This window comes from Nicotiana sylvestris, chromosome 2 (assembly GCF_000393655.2).
Source record: "Nicotiana sylvestris chromosome 2, ASM39365v2, whole genome shotgun sequence".
NCBI lineage: Eukaryota > Viridiplantae > Streptophyta > Magnoliopsida > Solanales > Solanaceae > Nicotiana > Nicotiana sylvestris.
In genome coordinates this window covers 2,039,435-2,061,700 of record NC_091058.1, presented here as the reverse complement: position 1 = coordinate 2,061,700, position 22,266 = coordinate 2,039,435, and the positions used below count along the sequence as shown (strand labels likewise).

The window sequence follows — 22,266 nt, the reverse complement described above, 5'->3', positions numbered from 1 at the left end:
GGCAAGAGAGGGACAAACAACGGAGGTAATATCAGAATTTGAAGACGATGATGATAATGGTAAAGGGTTGTGGTTATTACGGTCGTTGGTTGAGATAAGAGGTAGTAATAAATTAACCTGGTTGGGGCTTGAAGATGAAGAAGAGAGGGAATCGGTGGAGAATTGGAGGAGAGGAGTTTTGGGGGGGGGGGGGGGGGTTGAGGGAGTGAAGAAGGAGAAGAGATTGGCTATGGATGAGACTGCCATTTGAGAGTACAGGAATGGATAGAAGGGGATGACCCAAATAACTGAAAAAACAATTCTTTTTTTGTACGTAAATAATTACAACAACAATAGCAATCCAGTATAATCTCACTTAATGGGGTCTGGGGAGTATAGTGTGTACGCAAAACTTAACCCTACCTTAGGGTAGAGAGACTGTTTTTAAATAGAAACTCGACATCTCTCTTTGGGAGACTCGAACTCACGACCTCTTGACTGGAAGTGCCCCTCTTGTCTTAAATAATTCTGCTTCAAAATGGGTCCAAACTTCTAATGGGATTAAACCGTGAATCTATCTAAAAGAATGAATTTTTTCTAAGTGCAATTTTTTTAAAGATACGAGTAATGATCGATCTTTGTACACCTTTTAAAATACTTATAAGGTTTAGCTGACCCGCATTTAGGGGTGTATAAAGGAAACAACAAACCGCACCAACCCGATAATTCAAGTCAAATCGAGAAAAAAACTCGACTATGGTTTGGTTTGATTTGGTTTGGTGTTGGAAAAAAAAACGACCATAATTGGTTTGGTTGGGTTGGGTTGGGTTTTAACTAAACAAAGTCAAATCGAAACCAAACCAACCTGACATTACATATATAGAAATTTTAGATATATTTAATATATAAATATACTTATTGTGATGTAATTTATAAATATTTCTTAAACTTTTTCATAATTTTATCTTTTAAGATATTATTTCAAGGTTGGACTTAGAACTTTTAAATGTTCCCAACTTCCAATAAGTTTTATGGGGAAGTGCACGGTTAGCCACTAATAACACATGTATTTATTTTTAAGCCATTGTTTAAAATGTCTTTAGTTAGCCACTGCTTTAATAAACTTTAACTGCCTGGACGAAAATACCCTTCTGCTCATGTCCTTAATTTTTGAACTTAACTTCAGGACTTCAGGACTACATGTCCTTAACTTTTGAACTTTGAACTCTAAGTTCAGGACTACATGTCCTTAACTTTTGAACTTGGAACTCTAAGTTAAGGACTTCAGAACTACATGTCCTTAACTGTTGAACATAACTTCAGGACTTTAGGACTACATGTCCTTAACTTTTGAACTTAACTTCAGGGCTTCAGGACTACATGTCCTTAACTTTTGAACTTGTAACTGTAAGTTCAGGACCAAGTGTCCTTAACTTTAGAGCTTGTTAGTCTAAGTTCAGGACATATTGTCCTTAACTTTTGGGTTTCTTAGCCTAAGTTCAGGACCTATTGTCCTTAACTTTTGAGCTTGTTAGTCTAAGTTCAGGACTTCAGAACCTATTGTCTTTAACTTTTAAACTTGTAACTGTAAGTTCAGAACTTATTATCCTTAACTTTTGAGCTTGTTAGCCTACGTTCAGGATGCTAAAACTCAAGATCAACCACCCTTTCACTGTTTAAGGGGAAGCATCTCCTCCTGGTAACCATCATTTTACTGAAGGATCAATAAAGTAATAGGAAAAGAATCAATAAAGTAATTGTAAGCATAGTTATTCTAGATTGATGCATTTTTCTGATTGTAGATGCTTTGTTTTCTATTTTCACAAATCAAAAACGACTAAAACTTCTACAAATCTTCTGCAAAAAACAGTCTACAATTTATCTACAATTGCTGCAATTCTTCTTCTTCTTCTTCGAGTTTCAATCCGAAATTCAGCCAAAATCAAGTCTAAATCTTCACCAAAACTCCTCAAAATTGAGATATAAACTCCAAAACATATTCCCAATTATTTACAACAACGCCCAATCAAAACAAATAATGATTTTTAAAAATCCAAATTTGAATTCAAAGTTTCAAAGCTTTTTAATGGCTGTCAATGGTGGAATTGCTGCTCTCTTGTCTCTTTGAAGGTTTGTTCTTCTTCATTGAGAAAATTTGAAGCTGAAGGTAAATGTGTGTATGAACTTTGAAGATTTGACTTCAATTTTGATGAACTTTGTTGTTCTTCATTGATGAACTTCAACTGGAATGGGGAACCGACTTTGTTGAAGGGTTTCTTCAATTTTCTGTGAATTTAGAGGGAGAATTTGGTTTCATAAGATGAAAAATAGTAAAAAGAACGTGGGTATGGGTGGGACTGAGGGGTTATTGAATATCTATTTTTTGTTTTGCAATTATTTAGATAAAAATGCATAATCTAATTTTATTTTTTCTTTAGCGTTTAGTCATGTAATTAATACTCCCTTATTAGTCTACTTATTTTAGCATGACTTAGTACTTTTAGATTATTTTTATTTTTATTATGGCTTTTTAATTAGCAATATTTATATTACACAATTTTATTGTCTTTATTGTTGAATATTTTAGGATAATGCCATGACACATCTCATATTTTGTATTATTTTCTTGGAAAATGCCTTATATAGTTATATCTTACTAGGATTAAAGAAATATTTTGAGCACAAGTTATATGTTTTGTGCTATGAAGATTTTACCGGAAAAAAATCCGAATAACCCGAAAATCCGAGAAAAACCGAGATTGAAAAACCCGAATTTTATTGGTTTGATTTGGTATTTAGATTTAATAACCCGATACAATTGGTTTGGTTTAGTAATTACAAAATCCGAACCAACTCGATCTATGTACATCTCTACTAGTAGTAATAAATTACTGCTAATTCATAATCTTACAGACTTACACACCTCAAGCAATAATTTACTTTTTAGGGTGTGTTTGGTATAACAGAAAATGTTTTCCGTGAAAAATATTTTCCAAGAAAATATTTTCTTGGAAACAAGTAGTAATCTTATTCATTTTCCGATGTTTGGTACGCAAATTAAGGAAAATGACTTCTCAAGAGTATTCATAAATAATTTAGATATAATAAACATGAAGCCATAAACTTTCAAACCAACAACCTTCCGGACCCTCAAATTTCATAAACCTTCGAACCGCTAAACTTTCAAAACCGCGGAATTTTGAACCCGTAAACTTTATAATTTCTAAACTCGTAAACTTCCAAATATATAAACCTCTGAATTCATAATTTTGGAACTTGTAAAATTTTGTGCCTTTAAACCGATAAATAAAAAAACTAAAACTGAAAAATATATTTTTAAAAAAATGGGGGGGGGCGGGGCAGTAAAACGAAAAAAACAGAAATTTAAATTACAAAAAAAAAGTAAAAAAAAAAATTGTGCGGGGTGGGGTTGGGGGAAGGTGGGATGGGGAGGATGGGGGAATGGAGGGGTAGTAGGGTGAGTGGTAACGGAAAAACTAAAATTTGAGAAGAAAAAAAAAACCTTTTTTTTGGAGAGGGGGTAAGGTGGGTTGGTGAGGATGGGGAAGGTTGAGAAGGAGTTTTGGAAAATGTTTTCCCTTCTCTTGATAAGGAAAATATTTTTCTTCCAAAAGGAGTTCATAAGAAAAATGTTTTCCAAAATATTTAAACCAACCAAACATGGAAAAATTGAAAAAAAAATTCCTTCATACCAAACACACCCTTAATCTTTTCTGTTTTCGTTTTATAGGTGAAAAAGCTTAGAGTAAGAGATTCTTTTGTCAAAATGAGTTGTTGAATCAGAAAAGATGAAGTTTGGACTATGAACCTAGACTATACTCCTGTAAGGAAATACACCACATATAACTTTTTAACGAACAGAAAAAAACAACAACAACAACAAAAAAAAAAAAAAAAAAAAAAAAAGTTTGATCCCATAAATGGGGTCTGGGGAGGGTAGTGCGTAGCAGACCTTACCCCTACCTCATAGAGAGACTATTTCTGATAGACTCTCGGCTTTAATGAATAGAAAAGAGAATGAAAAACGGGAATATCACACAACTGACACTACTTGTGTGAGACAATTTTGTTGTGAGATAAAACAAAGCCTTGCATAACTAATGTCAGTTATGTGAGGCACAAAATAAAAAAATTCACGGAACAGAAAATCAAGAATATCATAAGGATTACCTATATTTAGAAGATGTCATTGAAACACATAAGATCTTACAAAATGTCAGTTGAATAACAATGTAATGGTCAACTGAAACTCTTTACACGCAAATACAGAGATTCAAGAGACTAAACAGAACAAGAAAAAAAAGAAGCAAAAGAGACAGTAAAACGAACACGAAAATAGAATAATGTCCTAGAAAGTCCTTGAGTATTTTCTGATCTCATACATTATGGATGAAATTGAAACAAGATCTTTGTTCAATGTAGACCCACCATTTATCCTCTTTATACAATCTGAAAGCCTCGTATAATAAAGAAGAAGTTGAGTTAATGCAGCTCTTAGAATGTCCATTCCACACAGGAAATTGCTGAAAGAAGTAATGACATCATTGTGCATAAGTTCAATTGCGGCTTTCCATCTGCTTGCAAAGTCCTTTACAATCGGCTCGACTTCAGCAATAGTTATAGGCCTTTCAGTGCCAATACTTGGATCCTCAGCTGCAATAAATAATATTCATGGCATCTGAGAATGTTGGAGATAAATTGATATGCATATAGTTAACACTTACACCCTCTCGTCTTTACAAACTTGATAAGATCGCTAAAATGTTCCAATAGCAATTCTTCCTGCAATAAAATCAAACATAAGAACAAACCCTTCAACTTTAGTTTATGATTGTAAAATGCTCGAATATCGATTGTAGAATCAGGTAAAACAGGCTTGACATGAAAATTGTTCAAGAAATCTCCTACATATTAGAAGGGTTGATTAGAAATCCTACTTATGCCATCCACAATAAGGAAACTCATCTAGGAAAAGGTATCCACTATTTGTGATTGCAATCAAGACCAAATATTTTCTCGGTAAATCAAGTATCCAACAACAAATATAGATGAACTGTGTTACTGGTTCAATCTATTTCAAAGCTGATTTTTTTTTTTTTTGAGATGGGAAAAAAAAACATCAGCTTTGAAATAGATTGAAACAGTAAAGCTGATGTTTTCTGGAAGGACATAATGGATTTTATTTTCAACAGATCACTAAGTCTACTTTAGCACCTAACTGATAGTCAAAGCAATAATAGAAGTCAGGTTCATTTTTGTCAGAGAAATATACTGCGCCTCAGTCCCAAACAAAGTTGGGGTCGGCGATATGAATCCTCACTTCTTTCTTTAAGCTCAACTGATATCATCATCAGAGAAATATAACTACAACCAATTCAAACATTCTTGGATTGCAAGAATTGATGTGTGTGCTCACCACGAATATGGATGTGTTATTCTTTAGAAGCTCTTCAAAGTGCTGCTGGATCTTCCCCCCATCTGGACCAGCTTCCTGAAAGCAAATGAAGATTGCTTGGTCTTTTAAGTCTTTAGCAGTAAATAATAGTATAAAATTAATAAATTAGACTTCCAAATTATGTAAAATCTGCTAACAATGGTATCAAATGTTCAGATAGCAATTAGTCAATACTGTAACAGTTACAATTTGATGGTTTGCAAAATTTCAGACTAAAGGAATTAGTGCCAGTGACATGCCACTATCCAGATTTGCAATGTAATAAGAACAGGAATCATGACTTTGATATCTCTTTTCATTTGACAGACAAGGAGGCCAGGGAAATGGTCTGATAGACCCCCAATTTCCTTACAATTCATCTTTCTTTTCATTGGAAATTTATCCAACTAATACATGAGCATTACCCATATAAATTCACGACAATGACTTGCACTTTTCATGACTCATTTCCTGTTGATCAAAGAAAAGGAAAATATAGTAACTTCTTACCTTCAGAACCGATATTGTCATGTCGTAGTTGTTTATAAGGAATACGGTTTGCTGCTTTTGTTTAGCGAACATTTGTGCTAGCTTGACAAGCAAGTCATCAACAGCCATTCTGAGTCTCTCCAGATTCAGTTCAAGCTACAAAAATTAGCAGCCAGCATGAAAGCCAGTTTGGTGCAAGTAAACCATGAGGTAAAAAGTGGACCTTCATGTTCTCCAACCTGCCCATCTCCATATTCTACATTAAGGTGAATAAGGGAGGCAGTAAACTCAGCATAGCGCCTTATGACATAATGTGGGTGAACATCATCTTCCCAGAGAGTCCTGATATTGGCATTTCGCAGGCTGTTGAGGTGCAAGTCAAAGACCATCTTGAAACGTGGCCATAAAGCAATATTGACCTGCCCAGATTCATTAAGAAACAAGTGGAAAGCAGTCCATTGTAAAGGCAAGATAACTAGGAGAAAACATTTTATCTTTAATTTTCTTTTGGTCCCAACATCATGTTAAACTTTCTAAAAGACCTTAAGGAGTTGTGGCACATTTATATTCACCTTTTTAACCTTTCTAGAATTATGAATCCTAATTTCTTCTTCCTCGTTTTAAAATGGTCCACCTGACCATATTCTATCAGTAAGCTGTTTAATTTTCTCGTTTTACTGATGCTATGTAAGTCCTGCCAAACACCATGTGTCCCAAGATGAAACTTTATACCCCAAATTCATAATATTATATACTTTCAGCACATGAAATCCTGCATGTCCCAGCTATGCTTGTGCAATTATTCTTTTTCCACATCACAGTAATAACAAATGGGAAACAACAACAAGGACAAACATCACCGCAATAGAAGGCAACAGGTGAAAAATAAGTATCTGATGAAATTAACAACTGCCAAATCCTTTAAGTTCGTTTAGACACAAGTATCCCACATGCATGTGTAATTGCCATTGATGCTGGTGACTTAGGTGGTAAAGTGAATAGATGATACATACCTTGTCTAAGTATGAATCCAGGCATGGAATTCGGCGTCTGGACATTACAAGCTGGAAAATAAAAGCAGTCCTTTGATAAGAAAAGATTCCAGCAATAACTAAGAGCCAAAAAGGACACACATTTGCTGTCAAGTTCATAAACACGATTTGGCATGCTATAGGACCATCATACACGTGCATTAAGCACATGATTCCTCAATGAATTTTCTAATGAGACAAATATTTCTATAAGCTTTAAATAAAAGGAAAAATGTAAAAAAGAATATCTGACATATTTCATTTGCTTTTTATCAAAAAGAAAAAAAGAAAAAGAAAAATGTAATTGAAGAGGACTGAGGTAAAATTGGTGCTTATTGCTAAAGTGTGAAAGAACGGTCATCAAAAGGTCCAATGTATAGCCCATCACGAATTATATTTGAAATTCCCAATCAGTGTTGTCAAAGGCGAAAAACTCTAAAAAGCACTCTAGGTCCATTGGGGCTTTAAGCGCAAAGCGCAATTTAAGTGTGGGCTTTAGTTATTAGAAAGGCTAATTGTTTACTTACCCTTTTTAGCTGGGTGAAGTTAACCCCTGTAATTAGCATTGATCACCTTTTGGACTTTGTTAGCTCCTTAGTTATAGTTTAGCACATCTTAAAGGGGCTTACAAACTCTTATTTTTCTGTATTTTTGTCTTCTGATTTTGTAACTATTGCATCTACTTGATGCCTTTCTAATGAAATACCTTACTTCATCAAAAGTGTGTGCTTTAGTTATAAAAGGCACAATGCAAGAAAAAAATAAAAATATATATGCAATTCAAGAGAAATGTAACAAACTCATTCATATTGTTTTTCTTAACAACTAATACACTTATTTGCTGATTATATTTGTAGGCTAGTATTGCTCCATTTAAGATAGAACGCATGGGCAATAAGGGGCACGTCTTGGTGCCTTGCCTACACTGAAGCGCGGCTTAAGTGAGGTGAAGCACCCTCCCTGAGTTTTTCTGAACTTCAGGGCTTAAGCGCGCCTTAAATGAGCCTTTGGCGACACTGTTCCCAATTAAAGATTTTGGGAGAATTCACATTGTACGATTCAGAAAGTAGATATCTCTGCTTCCACAGTCCATTTAAACGTAGAATTTCCAGAAAGAGGAATATACAATACACGCTTAGAATGATTCCTACTAAGCAAATGCATTAAAAACACAAAAGCAGGATTTCTGCTATCATCAAATGCATTTAAAAACGTAGGAAAGGAAGTTTAAAAAGTAAGGGCCTCTATATAATGGATTATTTCATCGCATGCAATTAGTTTCTCTGATAAATCAATTTCATCAGTAACAGTCATTGTTTGGTTATCATATGAGAAAACCAATTGTCGAACTTAAGCCCACATATTTCCGTGATAAGCTTTTAAATGATTATTCAATAATGTTAATTTGTTTTTAGTAAGGATAACTTTACAGTGAAAAGCCAGGAGGTGTTAGATTCTGGTGCCAATTATTGAAGATAGACAGACAACAACAACAACTCAGTAAAATCCCACGGGTGAGGGGTCCGGGGAGGTAGTATGTACGCAGACCTTACCCCTACTCCGATGGAGTAGAGAGGCTGTTTCCGGTTCGGCTCAAGAAAACGAACAAGACAAACAAGACCAAAAGAGACAATATATCAGTACCGTCAACAGAAACCATAGAAATAATAACAGCATCATAAGAACCAGAAAATAGATGAAACACTAATAATAACCAGTAAATAAGGCCCGGTGCTATGAAAAACGGACGAATAGTGTGAATACAACATTAACCCCTAGCAGTCTAAGTCAAACCCTATCAGACTAGCATCACACCCGATATAAAAAGAAAAATGTTCAACTACCTCTTAACCCACAACCCTAATGCTCGACCTCCACATCTTCCTATCAAGGGTCATGTTCTCCGAAATCTGAAGCTGCGTCATGTCCTGCCTGATCACCTCTCCCCAATACTTCTTAGGTCGCCTTCTACCTCTTCTCGTACCCGCCAAAGCCAACCGCTCACACCTTCTTACCAGGGCAACAAGGCTTATCCCCAGCACATGCCCAAACCATCTGAGTCTCGCTTCCCCCATCTTGTCATCTATAGGAGCCACGCCCACCTTCTCCCGAATATCTTCATTCTTAATCTTATCCATCATAGTGTGCCCGCACATCCACCTCAACATCCTCATTTCTGCTACTCTCATCTTCTGTATATGTGAGTTCTTAACCACCCAACACTCTACCCCATACAACATGGCCGGTCTAACCACCGCTTATAAAACTTACCTTTGAGTATTGATGGCACTTTCTTGTCAAACAAGAATCCAGATGCTAATCTCCATTTCATCCATCCCACCCCTATACAGTGTGTGACGTCCTCGCCGATCTCCCCATCCTCCTAAATAACCGACCCAAATGGGATGACCTGTGATCCAAGCCTCACGTCCATGCCCACTTCCCTCAACTCAGCACTGGACTTGCACTCCATGTATTCTGTCTTGAAGATAGACAACTGGTGATTTAAGCTTGAGTACATTGCACTCCAATTGGCTACACACAATGACAGAACAGTTGTTTGTTTGTCTTCCAAAGGACATCAAAGCACAATGATCAAGAGAATCTTGGAACTTCACCAGACACAAATTCCCCTTTAGATGATTTCAATTCCTCTGATGCATTATAGGATTTTAATACTAGCTGCATTTATTCTGAAAAGTAATACCAGAATAGAAGCTTAGGAATATACCTGGTGGTGGTATATGATGCGAATCATGAGCAGTAAGCCAATTGCATCAAAACTATTGGGAAGGATTGTACCGAAATGCTCATCAATTACTGAAAATGGGCCTGATATCATACAAATGTTTATCATTAATCTCGTTGAAAATCCAAGAATTTGCATTATTCCTATCAAGTTAGCAAGTGCAGATTTCAGCATGTACTGAAGGTCTTTGAGAATTATTATAATACAGACTGAGAGAGGGAGATCTCAACTTAATGTAACAGATTAAAGGTAACATGAGATATAATTGATAATCCGAAGAACTGCATATACAGTTTCTTCTAAACAGGCTGATCTGGAGTTGAGAAGATACTTTTGAAATCTGAGTTTTATTTTACAGATAATACTCTAAGAAGCACAACTGATATTATCTGCAGCAAGGTGCATGACAAGGAAATGTTTACTCTAACTCACTACCTCCCGTACCAGCAAATATATCATAAAACATGGTCTGCTCTCCAAAGAAATCATCACAGAAAAGGTACCTAATCAAATGAAACAAAGGAAGCAAGTTAAATATATTTAAAAGGAATGCTACCACTCTTTTATCAGTAGGTAAGGTATACTGTTTCAAAGTGAGTTACAAATCAGAAGCTTGGAATTCAAATAGAGAATATCAAGAGTACTCCGAAGAAGCAGTATCCATGAGCAGCTTGTGCAAACTCCTGAAAAGGACCTCATACGGATATTTTTTTGAGCTGGCTTCAGCGATATGTGGAATTAATGGAGGCTCTTCAATCTCCTGAAGTGGAAAGTATATACCGTAAATACTTCATCTAATCATCATGAACAATAATACAACACTTTCTTATCTCCTACCAATGGGGTGGACTGGACCAAATCAAGAGTTAATAGAAAACTGAATATGTACATAGGTGATTATTACAATAGATAATTCTACCACTTTTACTTGCAGTTGTCTTTTTAGTGCTAGCTGAACATAAGTAGCAGCCTTTGTGCAACACCCAAAAAGCCTTGGTATAATGGGATTATTTGGATTGTTCACAACCTCTAGCAGATGGCTTCAATTTGATACTAAAAGAACTTATTTCACCAAATAGTGCTGATTTTTTCCTTTTTTAGAATGGCTCCATGGCTAATCTATTGAAATCCGGTAGCTCAGGCTTTGTAACTTTTGATTATAGTGTGGTACTGAAGGATACTTTATTTGCTTCCACATATCACCAGGTGTTTATGGAAGTATAGAGCAAGTTTTTCTAGTAATATGTTGCATATATTCAATCGCCGTGAAACTTGGACCAATAGATTCAAAATGGATCAGAGATGCAGGTGTTGGATGATCTTAATCTAAACAGGTTTTACCCAGGCAAAACTTTGTATAGAATAATGAACCTAGATGCAACTCATATGGTTCTTGGAGCTTAATTTTTCCTGGTATTCATAGAACATTTCAAAGAGAACTTCCTCCCTAACAAGAAAAACTAATACTTAATATGATTTTTTTTATAAGCAAAATAAATAAATAACTAAAAGATGACATTCTACAGAAAAAGCCCAAGAACCAAAGCAGCATAGAATATATGATTTTCAGCAGTCATTAGATAGGTTCCTTCACTTACACGAGCTTCACATTATCTCCATTACGTATTCGCTATATAAAAGGAGCTAAGACCATACGGGTCTGAAGCTAACATTGATGAATTAGTCAGTAGACATATATATTCACTCCACTATCAGCCAGTCCATCCTCTAAACGCACTAAATCAAAGTTATCTTCAAACTAAAAAATAATTCTATCAGAGTGAAATTTGCAGATACCTTTATAACTGAACAAGCTAAAGCACACTAACATTCAATAATGCACAAGATTCACAATCCCAGCACTCCGCAGAATTCTAAAGTGACAATTTTTTGGTCACAAGATCAAGGCTCTAAGAAAGAAGATAAGACCTTGAGAATGTTTATCCTTTCTCCAAGAGCAAAAACTGCAGACCTGTTCTTCAATGGTTCTCTTCCTCTCAAGAAAAGACCTGTGCTTCTGGTCTCAACACCTATCAGATCATTAGATGTTGCTATATCCAACTGAAGCTTTTCTAAAGCTTGAATATAAGCGCGGAACTGTGCACTCAGAACCTGTGATACAAATTTTTGCTTTAGTATTCATGAAAGAGCATATTATGTCTCTTATCACTTGTACATGTGATAACTGTGATTGATAACATTCTCTAGAGCTTAGAGGATGAAAAGGAAGCTCAGGTTTTAAATATAACAATATATTAGGGCAACTCTCGAGAGACATCAGGTGTTGTACCCTCTTCCTTACACCATGGAGAAACAATTACAACTCATGAACAAACATTTAATGCCTTCAAGGATGGGCGCCAAAGGAATAGTCAATTTAAGCACTCATGGACCTTAAGGATATTAAATCTCTTTCTGAACTTGCAAGTCAAGAGCTACCACATTGATCTCACGAGTTAGACATCTAGGAAATCAAAAGCATTAACTTTTGATTCATCAATCAACTAAGCTGGCAAAATTATCCAAAGTGAATTAATAATGTAAGACTTAACCTTGTTCATTGTGTCAGTGTATGCAGCTCGAACCTCAAGATACACCTCCTTGCCATGCTCCTTAAGAAAGGAAAGGATATACCTGTGAAAGTAATTGCAAAGATAACTTTTAAATCCAGGAAATTCAAAGGTGAAAAGGAAATTGGAAAGAAGCTTTGAGGCTGATGATAATCAAAATTTTAAGTTAGGGACCTCTTAAGAAGAACTCGTCCTGCTTGAAATCATTTAGGTGGCACACAATAGCAATAAAAGGTATTACCCCCAAAACTCCAAGATAGCCATAAGCTTGGCTTTCGTTTGTACATAGTTTTTAGATTTTTTCTAAGTTTTTGAAGAACCTGCCTTGTCTTTAAAAAAGAAGAACCTCTTTGTTTTAATGTTATCATTCTCAAAAAAGAAGAACCTCTTTGTTTAAATTTTTTCCCAAACAGCTTTTTCAAGTTCTTCCAAATAAATTTTCTGTGAAGAATAACAATGAAGCATCTTCCCTTAAAGAATTCTTCTTCCACGCACAAAACATTTACAGATTTTCAGCACTCACAAAACCGCAACTCTTCAACCATGTCTTCTTCTTGCACATACTTTTTCTACAATTTCTTTTCCAAAAAGACAGCAAGAAAAAAAACGAAAGAAGTTTCTCAAGTGCCAAAATTTCGTTGTCATTGTTAGGTGAAAGTATATTTGTTTGGAGATTCTCTAATGTCCTGACAGCTGACAAGGAAATAGTAGCTAAACAAAACAGAACTGCAGTTAGGAACGCGAAAGACCAAGCGAAAAAATGTTGCTATCTATGTTATGTTTAACACAAAAATTTATATCGAGGGTTCTTCTCGGATGCAGTCATTCAAGTGAATTGTAGAGAAGCAAATGTGTGTGAACAAACAAATTAGCTAGTTTTCAGTAGTCAGGAAGAGAGTAATGAGCAATACAGTATATGATAGAAACTAGAAGAAGACGCAACTCACTTATATTTTAGAAGGACACTCTGCTGAAGGATCTGAATATTAGTTTTGGGTTTCCTTAAAGAGTATAGCTTCTGAACCATGAAATCAAACACCTAGAAGAGGAACGAGAAAGTGGATTAGATGAGACATGACTGAAATGTAACAGAGGTGTAACAGTTAGGAAAAGTGGAGAAACGTGCTTGAGAGACTAAGCCAGACAAGGAGGTTCACATAAACAGAAGGCAGCAACGAAAATTACACGCAGCTAAGGCTGATACAAAATTCAGAACATGATGGAAAAATGTATCAAATCTTGATACAAGTAAGAGTCTGTAGAATTAAACTGGGGGTTACTCATTCAACAGTGAAAGGCAGTGTTAATTTCAACACCAACACAAGCCATCCCAACCACCCAATGAAAGGCAATGTTAAAGCAGTCATATATTTCTAGTAGCAGTGGACACAGCCTGGATATGTAGGTTGGAACAGATGCTAGGTTTGCATCCCAATTTTATTGTTTCATCCCAAATTGTATTGTTTCTAACACGACTGAACATAGCCTGCTTATTGATGTGCTAGGTAGGCATCCCAATTCATCTGTCTCATCCCTACTTAAATAACATTGTTGAATTTAGGAACATTGTCGAATAACAGGAATCACTATTGCATCCCAAACCATCTCAAAATCCACTTGAGATGATTTCCACAGACAAAAGTCAGGATAATGAAATATCAAGAGTGTTCGAGCACTGCATTGAGCAATACCACAGACATTCATGTGTTGGTTAAGCTATCCACAAGGTTTGTGTTTGAACCCAAATGCTCCAATCAAATGGTAAAGTCAAACCTAAACATGCTTAGACTATTCGGCATATACATACCTTGGAGACCGCTTTCTGCCTAAGTCTTTCTAGTTCAGGCCGAACATCTTTCAGAGCCTTTGATGTTTTAACCATGAGATCTGCATCTGAATACTTCAGCTTTTTACTCAAAATCTCAAGGGTCCTCATGTATTCCTCATTAACCTATAAACATCAGTGTTGCATGGCAGGTTAGAAGTCGTGAGTGAACAAGGCATTTAAATATGAAATATTTGAAAGTTAAACATCTGACAGACTGATGTCTACATGCTATCCAATAGGGAAAGGTCAATGCTTGGTAAGAGAAAGAAAAAAGAGATAATGCATAATAAGTGCCCTGGTTCAGAAGAGAAGAGCTGGTGAATAACTAGAAGAAACTTTCCAAATAAAGCCCCATTATCAAATGTAGTACCAGCAGAGCCAAGACCAAAAATGAAATGAGGGGGAAAAATAGCAAAAGAAGGGAGAAGGAGAAAGCCTGTCCAGTGTTAACAGTCAACTACCAAAAAAGGAGAGTGTTTTATTGTAAGATTCGTATGCCAGGAGGGAGAAATGATGAAAAGAAGGGAGAAGCAAAGTCCAGTATTAACAGTCTACAACAGAGAAGAAGAGTTTTCTATTGTAACTCGATAAATTCATTAGCTATAAACCATTTTTTTATAAGGTAAATTGTATTAATCAAAAGGGAGAGAACTCACGTATACAGGAAATATACCAAAAAGTAGAGAATTTACATCAGAACATGATTCTACACAGTCTGTTGCACCAACATGTCACATCATTGACTCAATATTGGATACAATGTCAGAATAAATATTATGACGAACAAATTAAAGAACCAAAAGTACCTCTCCATCAACAATTATGTCTATCATCCTTGGAGGAACAATAATATCCTCGACAAACTTTGCCAGCTTTGACTCTGCCACCTACAAAATAACATAACCATTTAGCAAGTACACTACAAACATCAGAAAGTATCAAACACTAGGACTCAAATATGGTTGTCATATCAAGTATACTGGACACCACAGCATGACTAATTTGCTAGCAACCATCTAATAAGTCTAAGAAGAGGTATATCATGAAGAAACATAAGGAAGAAGTGAAGTTTCTGAGAGATTGAATTGAGATACTTTTTTGATAAGTAACTTCAAAACATTTTATTGGAACTACCAATTGCGCTACGGCTGTGCTGAAGAAGCTTTACAAACAGTGCAAGGCACTGATCAGATCAATGATATCATCCATGTCTTTTACAAAAGAATGTCTGCACCAAAAATCTAACAAAAGGATGGTTCTATTCTTAATGCTGAAATTCGCAGTAAATTATTGTCAACATATCTGTGAACAACTAATTTTAGAGTCTTTCAGAAGTTCATGCAATAAAATAGACACCAGTAAAATAGGCAATGATATTCAACAAAATAAACGGAGGACACATGCGATGATCCAAACACTAACAGTAACAACGCCTACGAAGACGACAACAGCAACAGCAAGAATTTATGCTTTCATCTATTCATTGTCCTTAAACTAGGCACCTCCATGTGGTAACGATCATTGCCAAAAAGTACTAGAAGATATGAGAATTCTATTGATCTATATAAGGATGATCAACCAAGAGGTTTTTCTGTTTCCTTGGGGGTGTTGATGCCTTTTGAGAAAATATATATAGACAGAAATGAAAAAAAAATTAGACAGACATTGCCATCCCTAACAGCTAAAAGGACATTAAAACCAAGGACTAACTTAGGATGATTTCTTTACTCTGGCATTACTACTATAGCACGTAAATATTGTAGCTTTTATACACTGAAACACAACATTTGGTCATTAAATCTTTCAGGCAAATCGATATGATTATCCTGAAAAATCCAGTTTACTCTGCAAGCAGAATAAGGAGAAACAAAAGTGCAACTACTCATGCAACTTGCAAAACAGCATGTCTATTGTTAGGACAGTTTGGTAAAGGCCAACATACAAGATGCATACAGTAAGTAGCGAAACCTACAAAGAAATGTGATTCTCCATAAAGAGTATTCAATCATCCACACCTGTTGGAATATTACATATGCTCCAGAAATGTATCAAAATAAAAATATTCCTCTGATTTCTACATAGGAGATTTCAGCTCCTTCAAGTACGTTTCTGTTCCTCTTTTTCCATGTCGTCTATGTTAGTAAAAGAGCACAACCATCCATGACCCATTACTCATGAGGTCTTTTACAGAAAGTAATGTAAAAAGTAAAGCAAGATAACGAAATGGTCAAATACCACACGTTCAGACGAGATAATAACTTCTTCACACATAAAACATAGTTAGTACACACTTTATTCATTTATACTGATAATTTCTTCATGTATGAACATTAAGATACATTTCAATAGTCGTCAGTATGAACATTGCTTCTGAATCAGAAGATAGCATTATCTACAGATGTAACTTACATTTAACCAAATAAAGGAAGCTCAAACCTAGACTGTAAACAGTAAAAGAAGGTCCATCCTTTAACAATAATACCTTGCGATTCTTCAGCCTCAGTCCCATATCCATAGACTTCTCTTGGAGAATTTTGATATCTGAACTTATAGAACCTATCTCTCCCTGGCAGATAAAACAGTGAATATCAAGTTTAATGACAAAAGATATAGGCAACTAGACCTTTAAGATGCTATGTCGTTTTCCTTTAATTTCTTCCATTTTCTTCTTTGTTTGGTGAGTGAAGTCAGAGACAAAGAAATCATGTTAGAGATTTTGCCTCAAAATTAAACCGAAGTCATCCCAGCATGTGAACATGAATGATATTATAGAAAATATTACTAAAGGTGACACTGGCAAAAACTGTCACCCACTTTAACATGATATTGACGGAAGTACCTGAAATCCACTGAGAAGAGTCTCCATTTGGGTAAGAATCATGTCGCAATCACGAATTTGATCATGAAGTGAGACTAGATTATCACTTTCCTTTATGTAATCCTATTAATTTCACGAAAGAGCACATATCATAATAATGTCATCATAACCAAGTTTACAAGGCACTTAAAGAAAACTAGCACATAAGTATGAAATAATCGATCATCATTATAACCCAAGTTCATTAGGCTTCACATGATTTTGTGTTGTGACAACTAGATTTATTGCATCGGTTTCTGAAAGAAATATAACTTTTGACTAAGGATATACAGAAAATTCTAAACTGTAGTGCACGGATATTAAGGAGGAATCGTTATGATTGGAAAATAAGCAGTCTATTGAATCAGCTTAGTAATTGCAAAGAAAAGGAATGGTTGAGAGACAGAAATAGTTCTCTGTTTTGGTTACACGATAGAAGAGGCATATGCTCTGTGAAATCAGGGCACAGAACAAAGTACCACCTAGAGTTGTATGCTTTGAATGGATTGCAGTGAAATGATGCATGCCTAACACAAGAAAATTTATTAAAAAGATGTTTTGTGCTATGCAATAGATGCTTTTCCCGTCAAAGTAACAGGAAAGTGGCTGCCATTTATTTCTACATTGTCCACTGGCATGGGAGATATGCAGCATGTTTCTGATCTATTCAACATCCTTGGCCAACTCATGGTAATGTGAAGGAGGTGCTATGCTGTTGGAGAGTGTGCAGAAGAGTAAAAGAAAGCTTTGGTATTCAATTCCTTTCTGATTTATTTGAGTGATGTGAAAAGAAAGAAATAGGAGATGCTTCAAGTCAAACAGAGTAAAGTTGCGACATCTCAGTTCAGATCCAGCTGCAGATACTTTTCGTCTTTGGGCTGTGTACCGTAAATAACCAGAGAAGTAACTAGATTTATTGATTCACTACACAGTTAAACAAGGAAGCCTTTGTATTTGTAAATACTGTTGTTATTAGCACTCACTGGGTACTAAGTTGAACGAAAATATCTTACCTTTCTTTCAAAAATTAGAAAATAAATAAAGATTCATAAAGTAAAATGCATGATATACCTAAATATCAAAGCTGGAACAACTCGAAATCCCAAGTTACTAATACAGACAGAACAATGCTAATGTATTAGTACAGCAAACCTGGATAGAATCCAATTCAACTTGCCGCAAATTGTTTTCAACGCCTTTAGTGTATTCCCGCAACGTTGTACCTTTAGAAAGTATGTTTGCGACAACCTTTGTATTGAAATAAGCCAAATTTAGACTCATCATTAGTGTCCCTCAAGGGGGATAAAACTCTACCAAATTGTAACAAATATCGATCTTTAATTGAAATATATTCAGCTGTTACTATGAGTGAAGTGAAATAAATACGGTATCCTTACATCATCAGTTTTACATTCCTGTAACTCTTCCTCAAGCCCCTCAAGGGATATATCAGCGCTGCAAAGAAAGAAGAGTCCTAAATTTCTTCATATATAGAGGATCGAGAATGAAAAACAAACCAGCATTATAGCACAATTAGCAAAATGAGGCCAGGAAATGAAACCACACCTGGCAATTTCATCCTCAATATTCAAATCGCCAACGAAGGATCCCAAATCAAAGAAAGATTTCTGCCCATTATTCGCATTGGCCTAAATTCACAGATGTAAGGCAACACAAGGAAGGATATGAAAATGTGCACAAACTAAAACATGAAACTTTCTGGGAAATGAGAAAAACAAGTGTTTACCGATGTGTTGTCAGCCACCTCCGCCATAGCAACTTGAGCAAATCAACAACTTTTTACAGCGTAAAGCTATCTAAGAGTGAGCCAGATCAAGCATTTCTATATTATTACTTTTTTTAAATAAGGATCAAGCATTTCTATATTACGAATTGAACCACACAACAAGAAGATTCTCTAAAACCTGCTTTGTGATGCTGTCTTGGTAATAATCTAGGGATGGTCTTTAGAGTTCAACGACTATGTTCCGACTTCCTTATGACCAGAAAGGATACAAGCTTTACTGCATGCAGTACAAATATATTGAATGTTACACAGGCGACTTTATCAACAACACCCTGGAATACAATTCATCAATTCAGGGTAATAATAATAAAAATAATAATAATTATTATTATTATTATTATTATTATTGATCTGTCTTGTATACATACATTCAACTTATCCAAAATAAACTAAGCGTGTTAGAATGGATAGTTAAAATATTTTTTATTAAAAATTTATAGCAACTTGCATAATGAACTTTGCAGCAAGAAATTATTTGGTTATTTGGTGCTAGGTAACAAAAATATATTAGGTGTAAATCTCATGGGTTAAATATTTAAAAGAAGATAGCCAGCCACAAAGATATGCTGCTTCAAAAGTTACATCCTGAACACAACATTACAGAGTGTAACGAGCTAACAAAATCAACAATGGGGATGGTATCATTTACATCATCATTAGCCATGTCATACCAAAATCTAAGCAAAGATATACATATAAACATAATAAAGACAAAATTATCTTTGAAGTTCTCAAACTCCGAGTGTTGCTTTCTTTCCAAGTTGTCCACCAAACTACAGCTTGGTGTTCCAAATGGACAGAGACTAAAGTTGCATAAGTCATGGAGAGGGAGATATTTGCCATTTAGGTGATTCCAACTAATACTGCTATGTACAGAATCAGCAAAATCATTAATATCAAATAAGCATATGCAAACCAACTAAAATATCTAACAAATTCAGGATCCCATATCAAAATTAATAATTAAACATAGAGCACTAAGACCCTATTAATATTCATTTAGATACAAAAGGCATCATAACCACATCCTCATTGATAACTGGTAGCTTGTTTGGTCAAGCTTTTGGGAAGTCAAAAGCACTTCTCTTAAATAAAAATAAGAGCACCTTTTCGGAATTTGAGGTGTGTGGTGAAAAAGGGAAAAGTGCTTTTGAGCAGCAAAAGCAATTTTTCTGTTGCGGGGGTGAAGATACAAATAAGCTACATTAAGAAAATTACTATCTTTAAGTACATGCATTCCTCAAGATATATCTTTCTAGAAAGGACCTAAGAGGTTGCGTGGTTGGGAAACAAGTTATCCCAGGATTAACTATCCCGGGATTAGTTATCCTGGAATTGTTATGCCCGATAAAAATAACACTACAATCCCGGGATTAGTTATACCGCAATCTAATCCCAATCAAATGTGGGATAAACTATCAAATTTAATCCCGAGATTAATAATCCCTTATCTCTCGTACCAAACGAGCCCTAAGGCTCATAATTAGTAAGTAATTGATTTAGGCCAATAAACCCCAGACTCTTGCTCTGGAATGGCATGATCATGGAGGAATTGTACAATGCATTAAGACAGTACTTGTAGTTGCCAAAAATAACATGTGCTACACTCACTGCCCTGAACTACATGTTTCCATCACGAAACTCGACGCCCGTCTCTGACTCCCTATACGGTCCATCTCTGGACGACCAACTCCTGGAACAAGCGACCTAATAGGAACATCACAAACCATCGAACTCCACGATCACACAACCGTTTCCAGACGAGGCATGAACGACCTTCTGCGACATGGGACACAATCTCCACGTGTCCAACCCACGATAACACCCATTTAACCCCACTGATCGAGTCATGGGGATAAGGTTGAGTGTCCTGCCGACTCCTCAATTAGCAACCCACTTCTCCTCAATGGAGACTCCAATTGGATTTGGAGTCCAAGAGACCAAGGTCCTATAAGTAGGATGGCTCTCGAACGAAGGAGGGACTTTCAGTTACGAACTATCCACTCTCACAAGACAATCAGACTTTATCATTATACTTTTATATTTCCTGACATTCTCTTTATACTTAAGCTTTCTAGAATTAATTTGATCCTAAGCTATTCAAAGGAAGCCTTGTACAATCATGGATATGGAGTTCTAAGAAAATCATACACTAGCTCTCTCTCTCTCTCTTGTTTACTTGTCTTTATTGTTTGTCATTTCAATCTTCCCTCCACAGTATCCTTTTGAAAGTCGGACAATTCAAAGAACCACCTTTATCCAAGCAACGCTAATCCCTAACATTATAAAACAATCCCGTTTAACATAAAAATAGTAAGAATAGAAAACAGAAGTCTTGTTTCTGATAATGTAGAACAGATGCATTTCAAAGCAAACAAATCATAATAAATCCACAGTATACAACAACTTCAAAACTATAAGATCCTATTGTAGAGATCAGTACGCTACACGTAAATCATCCAAAAAATAGATGTAGAAGAAGAGACCTACCTGATAGTGATGAAGAGCCAAAAAGAGATCTAAAATTTTGGAATTGGGATTTAAGACTATCTCTTCAGCTTTGAGCTTAAATTTCTCCTCTAATCTCTCATCTTTCTGAATAAGGAAAAAGGTTGTGATTTAGGCCAAAAAAGAGAGAGAGAAATAATTTGGAGGGAGTTGCAGAAAAAGAAAATCTAATTATTTAATATCTTAACAGCTTGTTCCGATGTTTCTTGCATATTGTATTTTATGATATTTTTACTTTTAAATACAATATTTGTTTTTGATTGATACTTAAATTTTATTGTATCGTAGTGTTAAATCCGTCGTTACGTAACAACGAAAAATATCACTTTATGTAACGACCGATTTGGTATGGTCGCGTCGTTACCTTGTATTTTTATCTTATTTTGTCCTTTATTATCATTAAATAATACTTTATCCTACCTTTTTATATAATAATTTTACTCTGTACCATAATTTTTCTTTGTAATACTGTAAATTTATTTTTTAAAATGTCGGCACATGACATCATGAAACAACAACAAAAGATAAAATTTATCCAACAAAACATTGTATTCATTAAACGATACGGTACAATATAATATAATATAATATAATACGATACATTATGAAACGATAACAACCATCTAAACAAGCTGTAAATTACTCAATGTATACTGGTAGCTACTATTAAGTATGTTATTTAAAATATATCCATAATTTACAATATATTTAAAGATTAGTCAATTTATCCAAATTTCATGACTAATATCTTGAATTTTTATATTCTAATTTTTTTGAACTGTTAATTTAAAAATCAAGACTAAATGTCTTGAATTTCTGAACTGCTAATTTAAAATGCAGGACATAAAATTCGAATTTTTTGAGAGGTTCAAACTTCACGATATCGTGTTCTAAAATTTGAACAAATTGACTAATTTATAGATACATTGTAAACTATGGATATATTTTAAATAGCACACTTGAAAATGACATTCATTTTCACTCGTGTAATAT

The 22,266-nt window shown here is 35.1% G+C and overlaps 1 protein-coding gene across 2 annotated transcripts; it reads right to left on the bottom strand.

Annotated features, from left to right (window-relative positions):
* Positions 1–4,155: 4,155 nt before the first annotated feature.
* Positions 4,156–21,435, bottom strand: LOC104228320 (vacuolar protein sorting-associated protein 52 A-like). Of its 2 annotated transcripts, none has more exons than XM_009780756.2 (22): positions 21,256–21,435; positions 18,884–18,982; positions 18,706–18,775; positions 18,525–18,607; positions 18,356–18,413; positions 18,111–18,206; positions 16,941–17,042; positions 16,584–16,667; positions 14,908–14,988; positions 14,081–14,224; positions 13,221–13,312; positions 12,256–12,337; positions 11,633–11,815; positions 10,348–10,463; positions 10,139–10,206; positions 9,686–9,786; positions 6,937–6,987; positions 6,163–6,342; positions 5,945–6,079; positions 5,417–5,491; positions 4,725–4,782; positions 4,156–4,653 (listed from the first exon to the last, which is right to left on the bottom strand). In XM_009780756.2, exons 3-22 carry the CDS (start codon positions 18,730–18,732, stop codon positions 4,349–4,351), a joined length of 2,121 nt encoding a protein of 706 aa, XP_009779058.1. In that variant the 5' UTR covers positions 18,733–18,775; positions 18,884–18,982; positions 21,256–21,435; the 3' UTR covers positions 4,156–4,348. The 2 variants fall into 2 exon arrangements, with proteins under 2 accessions (XP_009779058.1, XP_070023702.1); XM_070167601.1 differs by having other exon boundaries at positions 10,148–10,206; positions 21,256–21,434.
* Positions 21,436–22,266: the final 831 nt, after the last annotated feature.